Raw genomic sequence first — 17,932 nt, 5'->3', positions numbered from 1 at the left:
GATCCTGAACAGTGTGATCTGATTGGTTTGATCTCACCTTGTGGCCAATACTACTGTAGTAATATTTTTAGTTCATTTGGAAATGTTTATGCTTGAAAATGCTTAATAATGTAAGGGCGAAAATGTTGTGGAATTAAAAAAGAAAACATTTAAACTGCAATATTTGAAGCGCGATGTGACGTATGTACTGTGTGTGTACGACTTTGCGATAAAATTATGTAGCGATGTAACGATAAACGCCATTAATGGTAACCGCGGTAGAAATTCCGACATTTAGGTAGAATTACCGTTTTAGATTAAAATGATCAAAAAGATACTTTTGTTCTGTCTCCCTGTAATGTTTGTCTGATCTTGAATGGGATTGTGCTGAAAATCTTAATTTCGCCTCGGGGATTTTTAAAGTATTTCTGATTCCGAGCGATAACTGTACTTTGATCAACTCAAAGACTGGCGCCAGCTCGCTAGCTTGAATGAAATCAAGAGACGTATTTCCCATTAAGAGACGACATACAACAATCTAAACTAATGTCTGAGCAACTAAGATACTCGATGGTGCATATTGAACCTACAAGCTGTGCTCTCTCAGAACAGCGTGATCGATCTATACTCCGAGGAATTTGTGACAGAGGTGTTTTTATGGTGCGTTCAAGGACCACTGAACAGAGTAAGACGCCACAACACCCGCCAGAAAAAATAAATGATATGAATACATTTTGTTTGTTACGCACTTTTCATCCAAATAGATATTAGTGCTATAGTACAAAGCAATATTTAAAACACCAAAAGCTTAGTCATTAAAAGATACACATTTTATCAATGAAGCATAAGAAACACAAAACATACAAAAACAAATACAATTCTGACCGTGTGTATTTATTTTAGTTATTAAATATAACTAGGTTGAACTTTTTGAGTGTGTAAGTACTTTTTGAGCACATTTAACAATACAGAGATACTAATGAAAACCGTGATAATTTGGTAAACTACTCACCCTCAAATCCTCCACACGACACCTCCGCTCCGGACAGGCTAACCTCCGAGGACAAAGCTACGAACAATGGGAGACCGTGTTTTCTGCTCCGCCTCTCCCAGTCTGTAGAACGCTCTCCCTGACCACCTGAGGGCACCACAGACTCTGGATGCTTTTAAAAAAGGCTTAAAAACCCTTCTTTAAAAAAAAATATAAAAAATAAAAAAGCCTTTTTTGAGCACATTTAACAATACAGAGATACCAATGAAAACCGTGATAATTTTGTAAACTACTCACCCTCAAATCCTCCACACGACACCTCCGCTCCGGACAGGCTAACCTCCTCCAACCTCCGAGGACAAAGCTACGAACAATGGGAGACCGGGTTTTCTGCTCCGCCGCTCGCAGTCTGTAGAACACTCTCCCTGACCACCTGAGGCCACCACAGACTGTGGATGCTTTTAAAAAAGGCTTAAAAACCCTTTTTTTTTTTTTTTTAAATAAAAAAAAAAAAGCCTTTTTTGAGCACATTTAACAATACAGAGATACCAATGAAAACCGTGATAATTTTGTAAACTACTCACCCTCAAATCCTCCACACGACACCTCCGCTCCGGACAGGCTAACCTCCTCCAACCTCCGAGGACAAAGCTACGAACAATGGGAGACCGGGTTTTCTGCTCCGCCGCTCGCTGTCTGTAGAACACTCTCCCTGACCACCTGAGGCCACCACAGACTGTGGATGTTTTTAAAAAAGGCTTAAAAACCCTTTTTTTTTTTTTTTTAAATAAAAAAAAAAAAGCCTTTTTTGAGCACATTTAACAATACAGAGATACCAATGAAAACCGTGATAATTTTGTAAACTACTCACCCTCAAATCCTCCACACGACACCTCCGCTCCGGACAGGCTAACCTCCTCCAACCTCCGAGGACAAAGCTACGAACAATGGGAGACCGGGTTTTCTGCTCCGCCGCTTGCAGTCTGTAGAACGCTCTCCCTGACCACCTGAGGGCACCACAGACTGTGGATGCTTAAGGCTTAAAAACCCTTCTTTAAAAAAAAAAAAAAACAACTTTTTTTAGATATATGCATACTAATTTTAGCTATTTGGCTGTTCTAGTTTTTATTTTTTATTTTATTTTATTTTTTTTTTACTTTTTTAATACACTAGCACTTTGAGGTTGTTTACTCAATGTAAAGTGCTTTTTACAAATAAAATATATTATTATTATTATAATTATTACTCACTGGTCAACAAAAGTGTCACTTTAAGTGTCAAAGAGCTACATACGCATGGGTGTCTGCTGCCCATGTTTCATTTATGAAAGACCAATGTCATTACTATGTGTTGCATAAGTCACACTACATTGTGCAGGTGTGCCTAATGTTGTGGCATTCGACATATGCAGGCGTCCAGATTCATTCTCATGCCGCCCCGCCTCCTGGCGCACTGGCTTTAATTTGCGCCCTTCCGCCTGGGGGAACGGTGTTTGACTGTTGTGATGAATGAACGCGGGATTGCTGTGAAGTAGATGGCCACTGTCCCTGCCTCTTACCCCTCGGCTTGCTGATTTATGTCTGACTCTTATGATTGCATTTCTCACCAGCAGACTCAAAGAAGCCCCCCAAATTAGGACGTCTTTTACGTCAACACACGGCAGTGGGAATCAGATATAAGAAAATAATCAAAGATAGAGTTAGTAAATGAATAATAAATATGAACATAAAACACAATTACCGCATTTTTCGGACTATAAGTCGCTCCGGAGTATAAGTCGCACGGGCCGAAAATGCATAATAATGAAGAAAAAAACATATATAAGTCGCACTGGAGTATAAGTCGCATTTTTTGGGGAAATGTATTTGATAAAAGCCAACAGCAAGAATAGACATTTGAAAGGCAATTTAAAATAAATCAAGAATAGTGAACAACAGGCTGAATAAGTGTACGTTATATGAGGCATAAATAACCAACTGGTATGTTAACGTAACATATTATGGTAAGAGTCATTCAAATAACTATAACATATAGAACATGCTATACGTTTACCAAACAATCTGTCACTCCTAATCGCTAAATCCCATGAAATCTTATACGTCTAGTCTCTTACGTGAATGAGATCAATATTATAATAATGTGTTCATCATTTCACACATAAGTCGCTCCTGAGTATAAGTCGCGACTATGAAAAAAACTGCGACTTATAGTCCGAAAAATTCGGTAATGGAGAATAAATATACTTTTACAAGCATGGGTAAACAATGCCTCAGTGAGTGTGTGGCACACTCACTAACTGTATTGACACTGTTGCTGTTTAATAATGGTGCCATCTGCTGGATTTAAAACGTCACTACATTTGACCTTTGAATAATATTGATGTTAGCAAGTATATGTTGTTTTAACTAAAAATGTTACTGAAAGCAACATAAAACGTGCACCTCTGGTCAATGAGCGCTAAAAATGTTAAGATATTGAAAACTTTAGTTGGCGAAGAAAGCGATGAGCAGGAAAGGAAAGGGGGTGGTGGGGTTCTCTCCTGAATTCAATAGTGTTTCTCACCTTCTTTATCAAAGTGCTGCAACTTTATTTGGCCCCATTGTGGCTCATTTTGCAAAAATTCCTCAATTAAAAAATGTAAAAAACAAGTCCTCAGAGTTACGCAGTGCCCTTGAACGCCTCACATGACTCATAGAGTGCTTGGTAGTTGTTCATGGTCCTGTGTGCCTTCTATGAACATTGATCACTAATCATTAACACTATCTTCCATGTACTTTTGCTTTAATTCTGTTTCAGGATGTGGTCAACTCTCACGCTGGCTTGGCCTTCCTGAAGGAGGCACCAGACTTCCACTCAAGATACATAACCACGGTACAGTCACACACACACACACACACACACGGTTTACTTGCGTGTGATGTCATTGTTGGTGGTTTCCACTGCCACAGGTGATCCAAAGGATCTTTTACAACGTGAACCGCTCCTGGACCGGCAAAATAACTTGTTTGGAGCTGCGCAAAAGTAACTTCCTTCAGGTAGACGAGTAGCGATCAGGCAAAGTGCAAAATGGAAAAGTTGGCGTGTGTAATGGTGCGTGTGACGTATTTGAACATGCTGTGTCAGAACGTGGCGTTGTTGGAGCAAGAAGAAGACGTGAACCAGCTGACAGAGTTTTTCTCCTACGAACATTTCTACGTCATCTACTGCAAGTTTTGGGAGCTGGACACTGACCACGACCTGTACATCGACCAGAAGGACCTGGCGCAACACAACGATCAAGGTGCTGCAACACACACACACACACACACGTCTATTACTGTTTATTAACATAACTACGTTGATGTCTGTTGTTTTTACAGCCATCTCCCAAAAGATGATTGAGAGAATATTCTCAGGAACAGTAACAAAGTAAGTCATTGGAGATCATTAAAATAATTTATTTAAATTCCAACATATATTTCAGTATTTTATTTTACATGTATTATTTGTATTTATTTACAGTTCCAAATTCAAAAATGTAAGCTCACTTGAGATCCCAACTACAAAATGTCCCTCTAAAAATTATTTTATTATGTACGAGTAAATATGTTTTACAACCGCTTCAACCTGGAAAATATATATATATATATATATTAGAGATGCGCGGTTTGCGGACACAACCGCGGATTATCCGCGGGTCGGGCGGTTGAAATAAAAAAAAAATTAGATTTTATCCGCGGGTCGGGCGGTTGAAATTAAAAAAAATTAGATTTTAAATAGATTCAGGCGGGTGGCAGTTAAACCAATTCGGAAATATATATACATAGTTAAATGTTGTTACCCACATACGAAAAACGAGCAGGCACCTGCAGCATATGCCACAACAGAAGAAGAAGAAAAAAAAGAGATGGCAACGCCGGCAGCAAACGTGGTACGCGACAAACTAAAAAAGGGAATACTAAAGACCAGGGGAAAAAAAGGCCAGAAAAGTTCAGCGTGGACTCGTTTTTATGAGGTTGTAAATCAGGATGATAGTAATGCTGGCTGCGTGATTTGCAAGAGCTGCGACGCTGTTTGTCTACGACAGTCACAAAACCGGGACATCTAACATGGTGCATCACATTTGTGCAAAACCCCGAACCTCCACAAACACCCTGAGGATGAGCAGTTTCGTCCGCCGTGATCCCAGAAGAGTGCCACAGGATGTTAAAACAAGATAGAACGCAGCTGCCTGCAGCAGTTTGAGTGGCGCGGGTGCGCTCAGCGCGGCTCACATGATTGCGCACTGGTGTGCGTCTGGGCCGTGACAGCGTGGCACGCATTGAATGTCTCTGCTAAATTGGATCAGTCTCCTTTCTTTAACAGGCAAAAGCTTTATAACCTCACTAATGCCTTGCATCGTCTATATTAGATATATAACAAAGGGCGGGTGGCGGATGGCGGGCGGGTGCGGTTTTGATTAAATGTTAGTTCGGGTGGATGGCGGATGGTTGACGACTTTTGTGATGCGGTTGCGGATGAAATAATTGCCTATCCGCGCATCTCTAATATATATATATATATATATATATATATAATGTGTATATATATATATATATATATAATGTATATATAGTTGCGGTTACTGGGGTTTATCTGTTATACAGTGCTCAATACCGGGGTACAGTGGAATATATGTTAGGTAAAAAAAAAACACAGAGGCTATTATTTAAAATCTCCCGAAGAGCAGGGAAACCTGCAAAACAGGCTTGTAGGGATGAAATAGCCTGTTTTTTCCTGACCTAACGTATATGTGTATGTATGTATATATATATATATATATGTATATGTATGTATGTATGTATATATATATATGTGTGTGTGTGTATATATATATATATATATATATATATATATATATATTTATAGTCGCAATCAAAAGTTGACATACACGTGTAAAGAACATAATGTCATGGCTGTCTTGAGTTTCTAATCATTTCTACAACTCTTATTTTTTTGTGATAGAGTGATTGGAGCACATACTTGTTGGTCACAAAAAACATTCATGAAGTTTGCTTCTTTTATGAATGTATTATGGGTCTACTGAAAATGTGAGCAAATGTGCTGGGTCAAAAGTATACATACAGCAATGTTAATATTTGCTTACATGTCCCTTGGCAAGTTTACCTGCAATAAGGCGCTTTTGGTAGCCATCCACAAGCTTCTGCTTGAATTTTTGACCACTCCTCTTGACAACATTGGTGCAGTTCAGCTAAATTTGTTGGTTTTCTGACATGGACTTGTTTCTTCAGCATTGTCCACACTTTTAAGTCAGGACTTTGAGAAGGCCATTCTAAAACCTTAATTCTAGCCTGATTTAGCCATTCCTTTACCACTTTTGACGTGTGTTTGGGGTCATTGTCCTGTTGGAACACCCAACTGCGCCCAAGACCCAACCTCCGGGCTGATGATTTTCAGTTGTCCTGAAGAATTTGGAGGTAATGTCCCTTTTACTCTCTGTAAAGCACCAGTTCCATTGGCAGCAAAACAGGCCGAGAGCATAAAACCATCACCACCATGCTTGACGGTAGGATTGGTGTTCCGGGGATTAAAGGCCTCCAAATTCTTCAGGACAAATTAAAATAGTCAGGTTGGGTCTTTGGCGCAGTTGGGTGTTCCAACAGGACAGTGATATAAATATTCCTATTCATTCAATAATTAATGTGTTGACATATTTGCTCTTTAATAATACATATTATATTCTTCAAGGTCCTCAAAAAAACAAAAAAGTCAGCTTCTATAAAACTATAATAAAATGAGTAAATATTGACTGTTACCCCCCCTTAAAAATAAAAATAAATATTGACTGTTGTTACCCAAAGTATATTAAGTGGGATTTTTCAGAAAAACAAATATATACAGTAACACAAAAACAACCTGTCTCTGTGATCACTATAGGTGTATAAATAATAATATAGTGTTAAATAAAATCAGTCCCTTGGGCACAAAACTGAAAATAATACAGCTCTCCAAAAAGTGCACTTCTGCTGCTATTGGAACATACTAACTACACACACAGGCAGACAGCTAACAAACAATCCAAGACGTCTAATAAAGTTCCAAAGCAGATGAATCCATTTAGGCTCTTTATTGTTGTCTTTTCCTATCTTTACTTTTGTCTTGCACTGGACTGTTATTTTTTTTTTTTAACTGAAATACACACAATGACAAATGTATAAGCTATGTGATTCAATTAACATACTGAAATGTAATACACAATATGTAAATATTATCTTCACACAAATATACAGTACTATCATCCAACAAATACTTCTGAGTGTTGAAACTATTTCGATGGTGGAAATACACGACAGGCAGCCATTTTAAGTCCTCAAAACATCCATTGAAACAGTGCACAAAAATCGTTTTTCAATAAACATCCAAACGTAAACACTTTCCACCTTAATATTGAGTTACATAAACAAGTTAAACAGTTTACTTGCAGACTTATCTTTTCCAAGGCTTGTAAGAGCTAACACAACTTGTCTACTTCTCAATGGTGCCCAAACTAATGACGCGTAGTATTTTCATATCGCCACAAGGTGTCAGTAAGAGTCTACAATCAAATGGGCATAACATTTGCCCATTTGGAATTCGAATAAAGAACCAACTCTTTTTCTTTACTATAGTAGCCTTGATAACGGGAACCGGTTCTCAAAAAGGGATTCGAGTCCATGGAATCGGTTCTTTTCTTATCGAACGACCGGGAGAACCGGTTTCGAACCACATCCCTAGTAGTCAGGCACTCATGCAGCAAACAGTCACATTAGGTTTTCTGCATGCTTTGAATGGGAAAAGGAGCGCCATCTGGTGGACAAATTGGGAAAACAAATAAATACATTTTTGTGTTCCATCGTCGGTTTAGTGTGGTGTAAGTTTGAGAAAAGGTATGGTGTAAAAGTAATAGTTCTTCTCTCCTTCAGGGACAGACGTGTCTTCAAGGAGGGACGCTTGAGCTACGCTGATTTTGTTTGGTTCCTCATCTCAGAGGAGGACAAGAAGACAGACACCAGGTACGCGGGAACAAGTCTGCTGTAAAACAAACCGTCTTGACCCTGTCCTGCTGGTCCAGTATAGAGTACTGGTTCCGCTGCATGGACCTGGACGGGGACGGCGTGCTGAGCATGTACGAGATGGAGTTCTTCTACGAGGAGCAGTGCCTGAAGTTGGACAGCATGGCCATCGAGCCGCTGCCCTTTGAGGACTGCCTCTGCCAAATGCTCGACCTCGTCAAGCCGGAGGTCAAAGGTCAGCCCTCCCCCTCTTATTTTTCTTGCGCTCAAGTTGGACCGACTCCACATTTTTGATTGACAGCTGCTGTGTGTTGTAGTTAGCTTAGCACACGTCGCTATATGTTCGTCTTTTAGCGCCGTTTCTAAAGTAACATATTAGTTCAATAAAAACATTTCATGGTCATTTCTTAGCACTGTCGCTTGTTGCTAGGCAGGATTCAGTTTGAGCTCTTATTGGCTAACGAGGACAGGAAGTCAGGAAATGAACATGAGGTTGAAGTTGGAAAAAAAACATCGATGTCAGGAGCTGCAAATCAAAAATGTGCGGGAGGAAAATTGTGGGAATTTGAAGAAAAAAATTCAGCTACTTTAGAAAATTTGCAGGGGAAATTTTGGATGGGAATAGTTTGTACAATTTCAGAAAAATAGTTACGATTTAATAACAAAAGGTCAGAGTATTAAAAGAATAAAGCAGCAAAAATAGCATGAAGTAAAAATGGTATAAAGTTGTTTAAAAAAAAAAGTTTTAGCAAGAAGTAAAAACTATATATACCGTATTTTCCGCACCATAAGGCGCCCTGGGTTATAAGCTGCGCCTTCAATGAACGGCATATTTCAAAACTTTGTCCACCTATAAGCCGCCCCGTGTTATAAGCCGCATCTAACTGCGCTAAAGGGAATGTCAAAAAAACAGTCCGATAGGTCAGTCAAACTTTAATAATATATTAAAAACCAGCGTTCTAACAACTCTGTTCACTCCCAAAATGTACGGTAATGTGCAAATGTGCAATCACAAACATAGTAAAATTCAAAATAGTGCAGAGCAATAACATCAATAACTTAATGTTGCTCGAACGTTAATGTCACAACACACAAAATAAACATAACGCTCACTTTCTGAAGTTATTCTTCATTCATAAATCCCTCGAATTCTTCTCCTTCGGTGTCCGAATTAAAAAGTTGGGCGAATACGGGATCCAAAATGGCCGGCTCCGTCTCGTCGAAGTCATTGCCTTCCGGAAAGCTCGGACCACAGTTGTGACCGAAATATCCGCCCAGGCATTTACGATCCACTGGCAGATGTTGGCGTATGTCGTCCGGCGCTGTCTCCCTGTCTTAGTGAAGGTGTGTTCGCCTTCGGTCATCCATTGTTCCCACGCCATTCGCAGTCGTGCTTTAAATGCCCTGTTGACACCAATATCGAGCGGTTGGAGTTCTTTGGTTAATCCACCCGGAATGACGGCGAGTGTTGTATTTGTGTGCTTCACTTGTTTTTTGACACCATCTGTGATGTGGGTGCGCATGGAGTCGTATATCAACATGGAACACACAAAGGAAATGAAACGTAATACCCGCGCGCTTCCTCTTCTACGGGGGCGGGTGGTTGCTTACCGTAGAAGAAGAAGCGCTTCCTCTACTACGGGGGCGGGTGCTTACCTTGGCAGTTGCTTACCATAGAAGAAGAAGCGCTTCTTCTTCTACGGGGAAAAAAGATGGCGGCTGTTTACCGTAGTTGCGAGACCGAAACTTTATGAAAATAAATATTTATATTAATCCATATATAAGGCGCACCGGGCTATAAGCCGCACTGTCAGCTTTTGTGAAAATTTGTGGTTTTTAGGTGCGGCTTATAGTGCGGAAAATACGGTATATATATTAGAGATGCGCGGTTTGCGGACACAACCGCGGAGTCCGCGGATAAACCGCGGGTCGGGCGGGTAAAAATAGATTTTAAATAGAGGCGGGCGGTTGGCGGTTGAACCAATTCGGAAATATCTATACATAGTTAAATGTTGTTACCCACATACGAAAAACGAGCAGCACTCTTTGAAACAGTCAATTATTCATCAGGCACTGCAGCACAACACAACACAACAGAAGAAGAAGAAAAAAAGAAAAAGATGGCACCGCGTCCCAGCAACAAGTGGCGCAAGTGAGCGCTCCTTCAGCGCAGCAGGGCGCATTTTAGAGGCCAGGCGCTCTCGCCTGAATCCTGGCACTGTAGATGCCATTTTATTCCTGCATATGTTAACAAAAAAATAAAGTAAGTAGACATACGGTTGGATATGTTAAACGAATTAGTCTACGTTACCTATAGGCTATACCAAATAAGCCCATGTCTAGCCTATATTGAGTTCGGTCAGCTAAATAATTTTGATGGTTAGGTGTTGTTTGGGCGCACTACAATGCAAAGGAATTAAGGCAATTGCGTTGTTTATTGTGTTTTTTTCTATTCGAGATATACTACTATGTGTGAATAATTATTTGGCCTCGCTTTCAAGTGAAGCGCATCTCCGATTGGCGACAATGTAAGGATATTTAGCCTGCTTTGTTTGTCGCGACCGTCTATTTTCATTATAATTCAAGTTTGATGATAAAGTGCAGTCTGATGGGTTAGATTTCCCCCCTTCAGCTATTTGCCTTGGCCAATAAGTTGCAGGTAATTTATTATTATTTAATTTATTTTTGTTTAAATAGAGATGACATACATATGTTATTGTATAATTTAAGTTTGTGCGCGTGATTGACAGCCTAAGGCTTATGAGGCACATTTTTATTAATTTCTTTATTTCAACTTAAAAACATATAAGCCTATGCCTATGCCTACAACATAGGCTATGTGTTTATCTTTATTTTCCTGCCTGTCGTTGACAATGGAGATTGTCTGATATTTTGTCATGGCTGCAGATCAATCAATAAAGGTTCATCTTTGTCGCGAAATTGTTCACTGCTTCACTGTGCACCCCGCCCTCGTCCCTATTTGAGCATTATAACGTTAACAAGTTAATATTCATTGAAATAAATTCAGAACATTTTTTTTACCTCACGAAAATATAGGCCTAGTCTTTCTAAAACATTTTTTTAACTTCTTAAAAGCCTCGTTCTGCTTGCTGCAACTGCGCACACAAAGTGTGAGGAACGCACTCCTGATCTGAGGGCATTGGCAACAATAGTCAACACTTTCTTAATGGAAATGACAATAATATTATAATAATGATAAATAATATTGTCACGCATTAATATCTCTTAGCCACTAATGCGTGGCCAAGAGATATTAATGCGTGGCACGCATTGAATGTCTCTGCTACATTGGATCAGTCTCCTTTCTTTAACAGGCAAAAGCTTTCTAACTTCACTAATGCCTTGCATCGTCTATATTAGATATATAACAGCGGGCGGGTGTGGTTTTGATAAAATGTTGGTTCGGGTGATGGCGGATGGTTGACGACTTTTGTGATGCGGTTGCTGATGAAATAATTGCCTATCCGCGCATCTCTAATATATATATATATATATATATATATATATATATATATATATATATATATATATATATATACATATCAAAAAGTAATAAAAAAAGAATGAATCTGCAAGTAGAAAATGTGTAATTAATTTTCATTTATTTATTTATTTCAGGCAATGACATAAAGTACAAAGTTGACAACACATAGTAATATAAATGAATATAGTGCAGTTTTGTCTGAAAGGGAGTAGGAAGAAGATAATTTATTTAATCCCACCCCCAGTTCTCCATTCACTGATTATTCACGAGTTCACTCTTACTTTGTTCAAGGATTGTAATATCCTAGTGGCATTACCACAGGTAACAATAATTATTAATGTAATGATATAATATAGAAGACAAATTGTTATAGTAAAGTTGAAATAATTTTGAGAAACAAGTTGGAATTTAACAAAATATGTCAGATTATTAAAACATTTTAAAATAAGTATAAAATGTCATTATTTTACAGCAAAACATGGTTGTGTTTATTTTGAACATGTGTACAATTGCAGTATGAGGCATCAGTTTCTCATACAGCATGTTTGAAAAGGAGTAGGAAGAAGCAGAGCTTATTCAACCCTTCCCTTTTTCTGTTTCCTAACAATTTGTAACACATTTGTTTGTACTGGAGCTGTAACACAACGGTGAACAAAGTCATACTTGCCAACCCTCCCGGATTTTCCGGGAGACTCCCGAAATTCAGCGCCTCTCCCGAAAACCTCCCGGGACAAATTTTCTCCCGAAAATCTCCCAAAATTCAGGCGGAGCTGGAGGCCACGCCCCCTCCAGCTCCATGCGGACCTGAGTGACGTGTTGACAGCCTGTTCACACGTCCGCTTTCCCACAATATAAACAGCTAATGATCGAGGGCGAGTTCTTGGTTTCTTATGTGGGTTTATTGTTAGGCAGTTTCATGAACGTCCTCCCAGCGCGGTAACAACACACAACAACAGCAGTCAAGTTTTCGTCGTAAACAGCAATGTTGTGACACTTTTAAACAGGACAATACTGCCATCTACTGTACATGCATATGTGACCCACCCATAATGTGTCACATTTTTTGTGTTGATTTATTTATTTTATTTTGTGGTTTGAATTCGTTTTTGGAGCTGTCATTACACATTTATCAGTATTCACATTGGTCAGTAGGGGGCAGTAGGGCGTTTCATCCCAATTGAATGCTATCACCTGCAGACCGGAAGTGTCTTGTCATTCTGATGAGCGCGACCAGTCTGTGAACAATTGAAACGTCCTGTGTGCTTTTTCCTCCTGTATAACAGGTTAGTTTTGGTGAATCAACTCACTGAATAATATCCATGTGATCTTTATAAGTTTAAGTACACATTCTGATGGTGGAGCCTAACTCTAAAGTGTTTGTGAGTTGTAGTTTGTATTTGTGAATGAATCCAGTGCACAGCTGCAGTAATCAATACAAAAAAGGCGACGTGAGTGCGCAATGTTTATATAGGAACTTCTGATCCTAATTCAGACTCCCAAATTAGAGCTCCCGTTTTCTTATTGATTTTATAATGTATATTTGTATAATGTGTGTGTTCTGAAATAGTGACAGAGAATAGAACAAGGATGGACAATTCAACCCTTAACTCAACAATGAGTAGATGAGTGTTATGTGTGTGTATGTGTAAATAAATGAACACTGAAATTCAAGTATTTCTTTTATTTATTTATATATATATATGTATATGTGTGTGTAATAAAAAAAAATATATATATATATATATATATATATATAGCTAGAATTCACTGAAAGTCAAGTATTTCTTATATATATATATATATATCTTAACCACAATCCTCGCCCCACCCCGACCCCCCACCTCCCGAAATCGGAGGTCTCAAGGTTGGCAAGTATGGAATAAAGTAAACAAATATTTCATACATAAACAAAGTTCCAATGACTAAATAGTAAAGTGAAATATCAAAACTACATTTGTAAGTCACTAAAGTCGTATTTTTGAGGATAAACTATGCTATCAGACTTGAAAATTGGGCAATTTATACACATTGAACTTTATTATGAAAGAAAATAGACAGCGCCCTCTGCTGGATGGAGGTACTTACTGCTGTGTTGATGATGATGATGATGATGATGATGATGCTGCAGGTCAAATCACCCTGCGTGACCTGAAGAAGTGCAAGTTGTCACACATCTTCTTCGACACCTTCTTCAACATCGAGAAGTACCTGGACCACGAGCAGAGGGACCCCTTCTCCATCATCAAGGTGAGCGCCACGTCACCACGCCCCCTTTGTTAGGATGATGATGATGATGATGTCACCTCCCTGGTCCTGTCCGACAGGAAGTGGAGACGGACGGCCAGGAAATGTCGGACTGGGAGAGATACGCCGCAGAGGAGTACGACATCCTGGTGGCCGAGGAGGCCGCCGCCGCCGATCACGGCAATGAGTAAGAACCACTCACTCACTGGACACCTCATTAGGTACACCACCAACGTCCAAAACAGGAAGTGCATGAATTGGTTTCCTAGCAACGCCACTCGCTGACTTTATCGACTATCGGGGGGGGGAAAACGTATGCGAGGTCACTGAAATGATGACAAGTTTGTTGTGTGGAACTTTAGGACCACCACCAACCTTTGAAGGTGGGCCACGGCACACAAGGTAAGACCAGCAGAGACTCTTAAGTTCTCCTGATCTCTGGACCTCTTCTCTCCCTCAACAAATATTTCATGTTTTCAACGTTATCCTGCATCATCCCTGCTTCTCCTGCAATATGTTGTCCCTTTTTTTAATGAAATATGATAATATAGAGAATGAAGTTGTCATTTTACCACACAAACATTCAATAGTGACAGTTAAGAATAGACTATTTGCCAAGAAAGACTGTGGTAATATGGCAGGAAAACATGTCAAATTAAAGCTGCAAGCAGCATTGGTCGGGCCCGCGTATTTGGCAGGTGCTAGTCCTAAGTGTCCCAATACTTTTGTCAAGTTTTAGTCCCAAGTGTCCCAATACTTTTGTCCAGTGTAAGTGTCCCAATACTTTTGTCAAGTGGTAGTCCTAAGTGTCCCAATACTTTAGTCTACTTTTAGTGTGAAGTGTCCCAATACTTTTGTGCAGTGTAAGTGTCCCAATACTTTTGTCCAGTTTTCGTCATAAGTGTCCCAATACTTTTGTCCAGTGGTAGTAATAAGTGTCCCAATACTTTTGTCAAGTTGTAGTCCCAAGTGTCCCAATACTTTTGTCAAGTTTTAGTCCCAAGTGTCCCAATACTTTTGTCCAGTGTAAGTGTCCCAATACTTTTGTCAAGTGGTAGTCCTAAGTGTCCCAATACTTTAGTCTACTTTTAGTGTGAAGTGTCCCAATACTTTTGTGCAGTGTAAGTGTCCCAATACTTTTGTCCAGTTTTCGTCATAAGTGTCCCAATACTTTTGTCCAGTGGTAGTAATAAGTGTCCCAATACTTTTGTCAAGTTGTAGTCCCAAGTGTCCCAATACTTTTGTCCAGTGTAAGTGTCCCAATACTTTAGTCTACTTTTAGTGTGAAGTGTCCCAATACTTTTGTGCAGTGTAAGTGTCCCAATACTTTTGTCCAGTTTTCGTCCTAAGTGTCCCAATACTTTTGTCCAGTGGTAGTAATAAGTGTCCCAATACTTTTGTCAAGTTGTAGTCCCAAGTGTCCCAATACTTTTGTCAAGTTTTAGTCCCAAGTGTCCCAATACTTTTGTCCAGTGTAAGTGTCCCAATACTTTTGTCAAGTGGTAGTCCTAAGTGTCCCAATACTTTAGTCTACTTTTAGTGTGAAGTGTCCCAATACTTTTGTGCAGTGTAAGTGTCCCAATACTTTTGTCCAGTTTTCGTCATAAGTGTCCCAATACTTTTGTCCAGTGGTAGTAATAAGTGTCCCAATACTTTTGTCAAGTTGTAGTCCCAAGTGTCCCAATACTTTTGTCCAGTTTTCGTGCTATGTGTCCCAATACTTTTGTCCAGTGGTAGTCATAAGTGTCCCTAGTCCGAATTGTCCCAATACTTTTGTCTAGTGTACCTACCTTGTCTGCATAGTGTGGGCACGCTGGTGCTTCCTGCTTTTAAGCAGCCTTCTCGAAAAAACAGCAGCATCAGCGCAGCGGCTCTTTGAAGGGTCATAAAATCAAAACCGGAGCCGGTATCAAAACTCTTTCGCCAACTGTCAATCGGAAGGGTTCAATCTCTCTCCTGTGTTGGTTTGAAGCCGAAACGACAAACACGCTCAGAGGAGATAGTTTTTGAAGGAAGGTGACCGGTTTTTACAAAAATGTTGTGTTGAAGGGGGAATAGCAACCTTCCTGTAGATTTTTGCTGGGGGTTGTCAATTTATGAAATGTAGGTCTAATTGAGACCTCCGGAGAGGTTTTTGTTTCATGTCTCTCCGACCTTCCCGGTGGGAGTTACAGGCAGTTTTGTCATTTTTTTCTTCCGAGGAGCAGTTTTTTCTCCGTTTTATTCAAAAATTGCTCTAGAGCGCAATTTTTAAATTTGGGGTTAGGTTTTTTTATTAGATCGCAATTTTTGCCAGTCCTGATGTGTGCGTTCAGTTCGGTGAGTTTTGAAGCATGTTAAGGGGGTCAAATTACAGCTCAAAGAGGCAAAAGTGACTGTTTTTAGTACTTTTTTGTCTTGAAGGGGGAATTGCCAACTTCCTGTTGATTTTTGCCCGAGAATATACTATTATGAAATCTAGGTCTAAGTCAGACCTACATAAAGGTTTTTGTTTCATGTCTCTCCGACCTTCCTAGTGGGAGTTATAGGCAGTCTAGTTTGGTTTTTTTTCCTAGGGGGCGCTAGAGCGCAATTTTGAGTTTTGGGGTTTGGTTTTTTGATAAAAAGTTTTGCCGTTGTATTTGTAATTTGCGTAATAATAGTAATAGTAACTTGTAGTAATTTGCCGACGTATTACTGATGTGTATGTAAAATTTGGTGAGTTTTGAAGCATGCTAAGGGGGTCAAATTACAGCGCAAAGTTGCGGAAGAATAATAATAATAAAGAATAAAACCTTACAAATTCAATAGGTCCTTATGTCCCATTGCATAAGGACTCCCATGCGGGCCCTAATTATTACATTTAATTTTTCAAGAAAGACAATACAATGAAAATCACAGCATGAGAATTAATTTAAGAAAAAAAATAATTGAACTAATATTGTAGGGAATAAGTTGTAGGATTAAGAAGTTGAAAATCTGCTGAAAAAAACATTTAATTCAAAAAGTTGAAGATAAATGTATGTAAAGTAACACTTTACAGGAAAAAAAGAAATGCTGCCATACATACGTTTATTGGAAACATTTTCTAAATATGAATAAAATGGGAAAAAAAATAGTAAGAGTAAAAATAAATGAAGATAAATTTACTAAGAGAAAATGTAATGCTTAAGGTTTGTGGGGAATTAGTAGAAAGAGTTTTAGTAATATTAGAAGATGGAAAACCGCAGTAGATAATACAAATAAATGTAAAGTAACATTTGAAAAATGTCATTTTACAAGAAAATACTAAATATTGGAGAGGAAAAACTTTAAAAAAATGTTGATGTAATGATACAAAAAATAAATACATAAGTTGTAATGATTGAACAATTGTGTCAAATAAAAAATTGAATTTGACAAGAAAATAAATTACCGTATTTTTCGGAGTATAAGTCGCATTTTTGGGGGAAATGTATTTGATAAAAGCCAACAGCAAGAATAGACATTTGAAAGGCAATTTAAAATAAATCAAGAATAGTGAACAACAGGCTGAATAAGTGTACGTTATATGAGGCATAAATAACCAACTGGTATGTTAACGTAACATATTATGGTAAGAGTCATTCAAATAACTATAACATATAGAACATGCTATACGTTTACCAAACAATCTGTCACTCCTAATCGCTAAATCCCATGAAATCTTATACGTCTAGTCTCTTACGTCAATGAGATCAATAATATTATAATGTGTTCATCATATCACACATAAGTCGCTCCTGAGTATAAGTCGCACCCCCGGCCAAACTATGAAAAAAAACTGACTTATAGTCCGTGTACATGTATATATATATATATATTTATTTATTTGATAACCTTATATATACAATATAATATATAATATAATGTATACATATATATATAATATATAATATAATATATACATTTGATAACCTTGATTTATTTAAAATAAATAAATTATATATATATATATATATATATATATATATATATATATATATATATATATATATATATATATATATATATCATTTTGCATGTTTTTTCCCCCCCCCAAAACAAATCAAGAAAAATCATGCGTTTTATAACCTCGATAAAATAAAATAAAAAGTAAAAATATTTACATTTCTACCGAAGAAAAGTCATGCATTTGATAACCTTGATTTATTAAAAAATATATATATATATATATATATATAT

General features: G+C 38.3%; 1 protein-coding gene across 2 annotated transcripts in view; it reads left to right on the top strand.

The window, feature by feature from the left end:
• Positions 1–17,932, top strand: part of ppp2r3b (protein phosphatase 2, regulatory subunit B'', beta) — a 73,205-nt gene that overhangs the window by 52,802 nt on the left and 2,471 nt on the right. For both annotated transcript variants that reach the window (XM_061970758.1, XM_061970759.2), the window contains 8 exons: positions 3,767–3,841; positions 3,919–4,005; positions 4,094–4,250; positions 4,330–4,378; positions 7,912–8,001; positions 8,061–8,236; positions 13,635–13,753; positions 13,831–13,937. In XM_061970758.1, coding sequence (XP_061826742.1) covers positions 3,767–3,841; positions 3,919–4,005; positions 4,094–4,250; positions 4,330–4,378; positions 7,912–8,001; positions 8,061–8,236; positions 13,635–13,753; positions 13,831–13,937 — 860 coding nt within the window. The remainder of the gene's footprint in view (positions 1–3,766; positions 3,842–3,918; positions 4,006–4,093; positions 4,251–4,329; positions 4,379–7,911; positions 8,002–8,060; positions 8,237–13,634; positions 13,754–13,830; positions 13,938–17,932) is intronic.

Source organism: Nerophis lumbriciformis, linkage group LG13 (genome assembly GCF_033978685.3).
Source record: "Nerophis lumbriciformis linkage group LG13, RoL_Nlum_v2.1, whole genome shotgun sequence".
Lineage (NCBI taxonomy): Eukaryota > Metazoa > Chordata > Actinopteri > Syngnathiformes > Syngnathidae > Nerophis > Nerophis lumbriciformis.
This window is presented reverse-complemented; position numbering and strand designations above follow the sequence as displayed.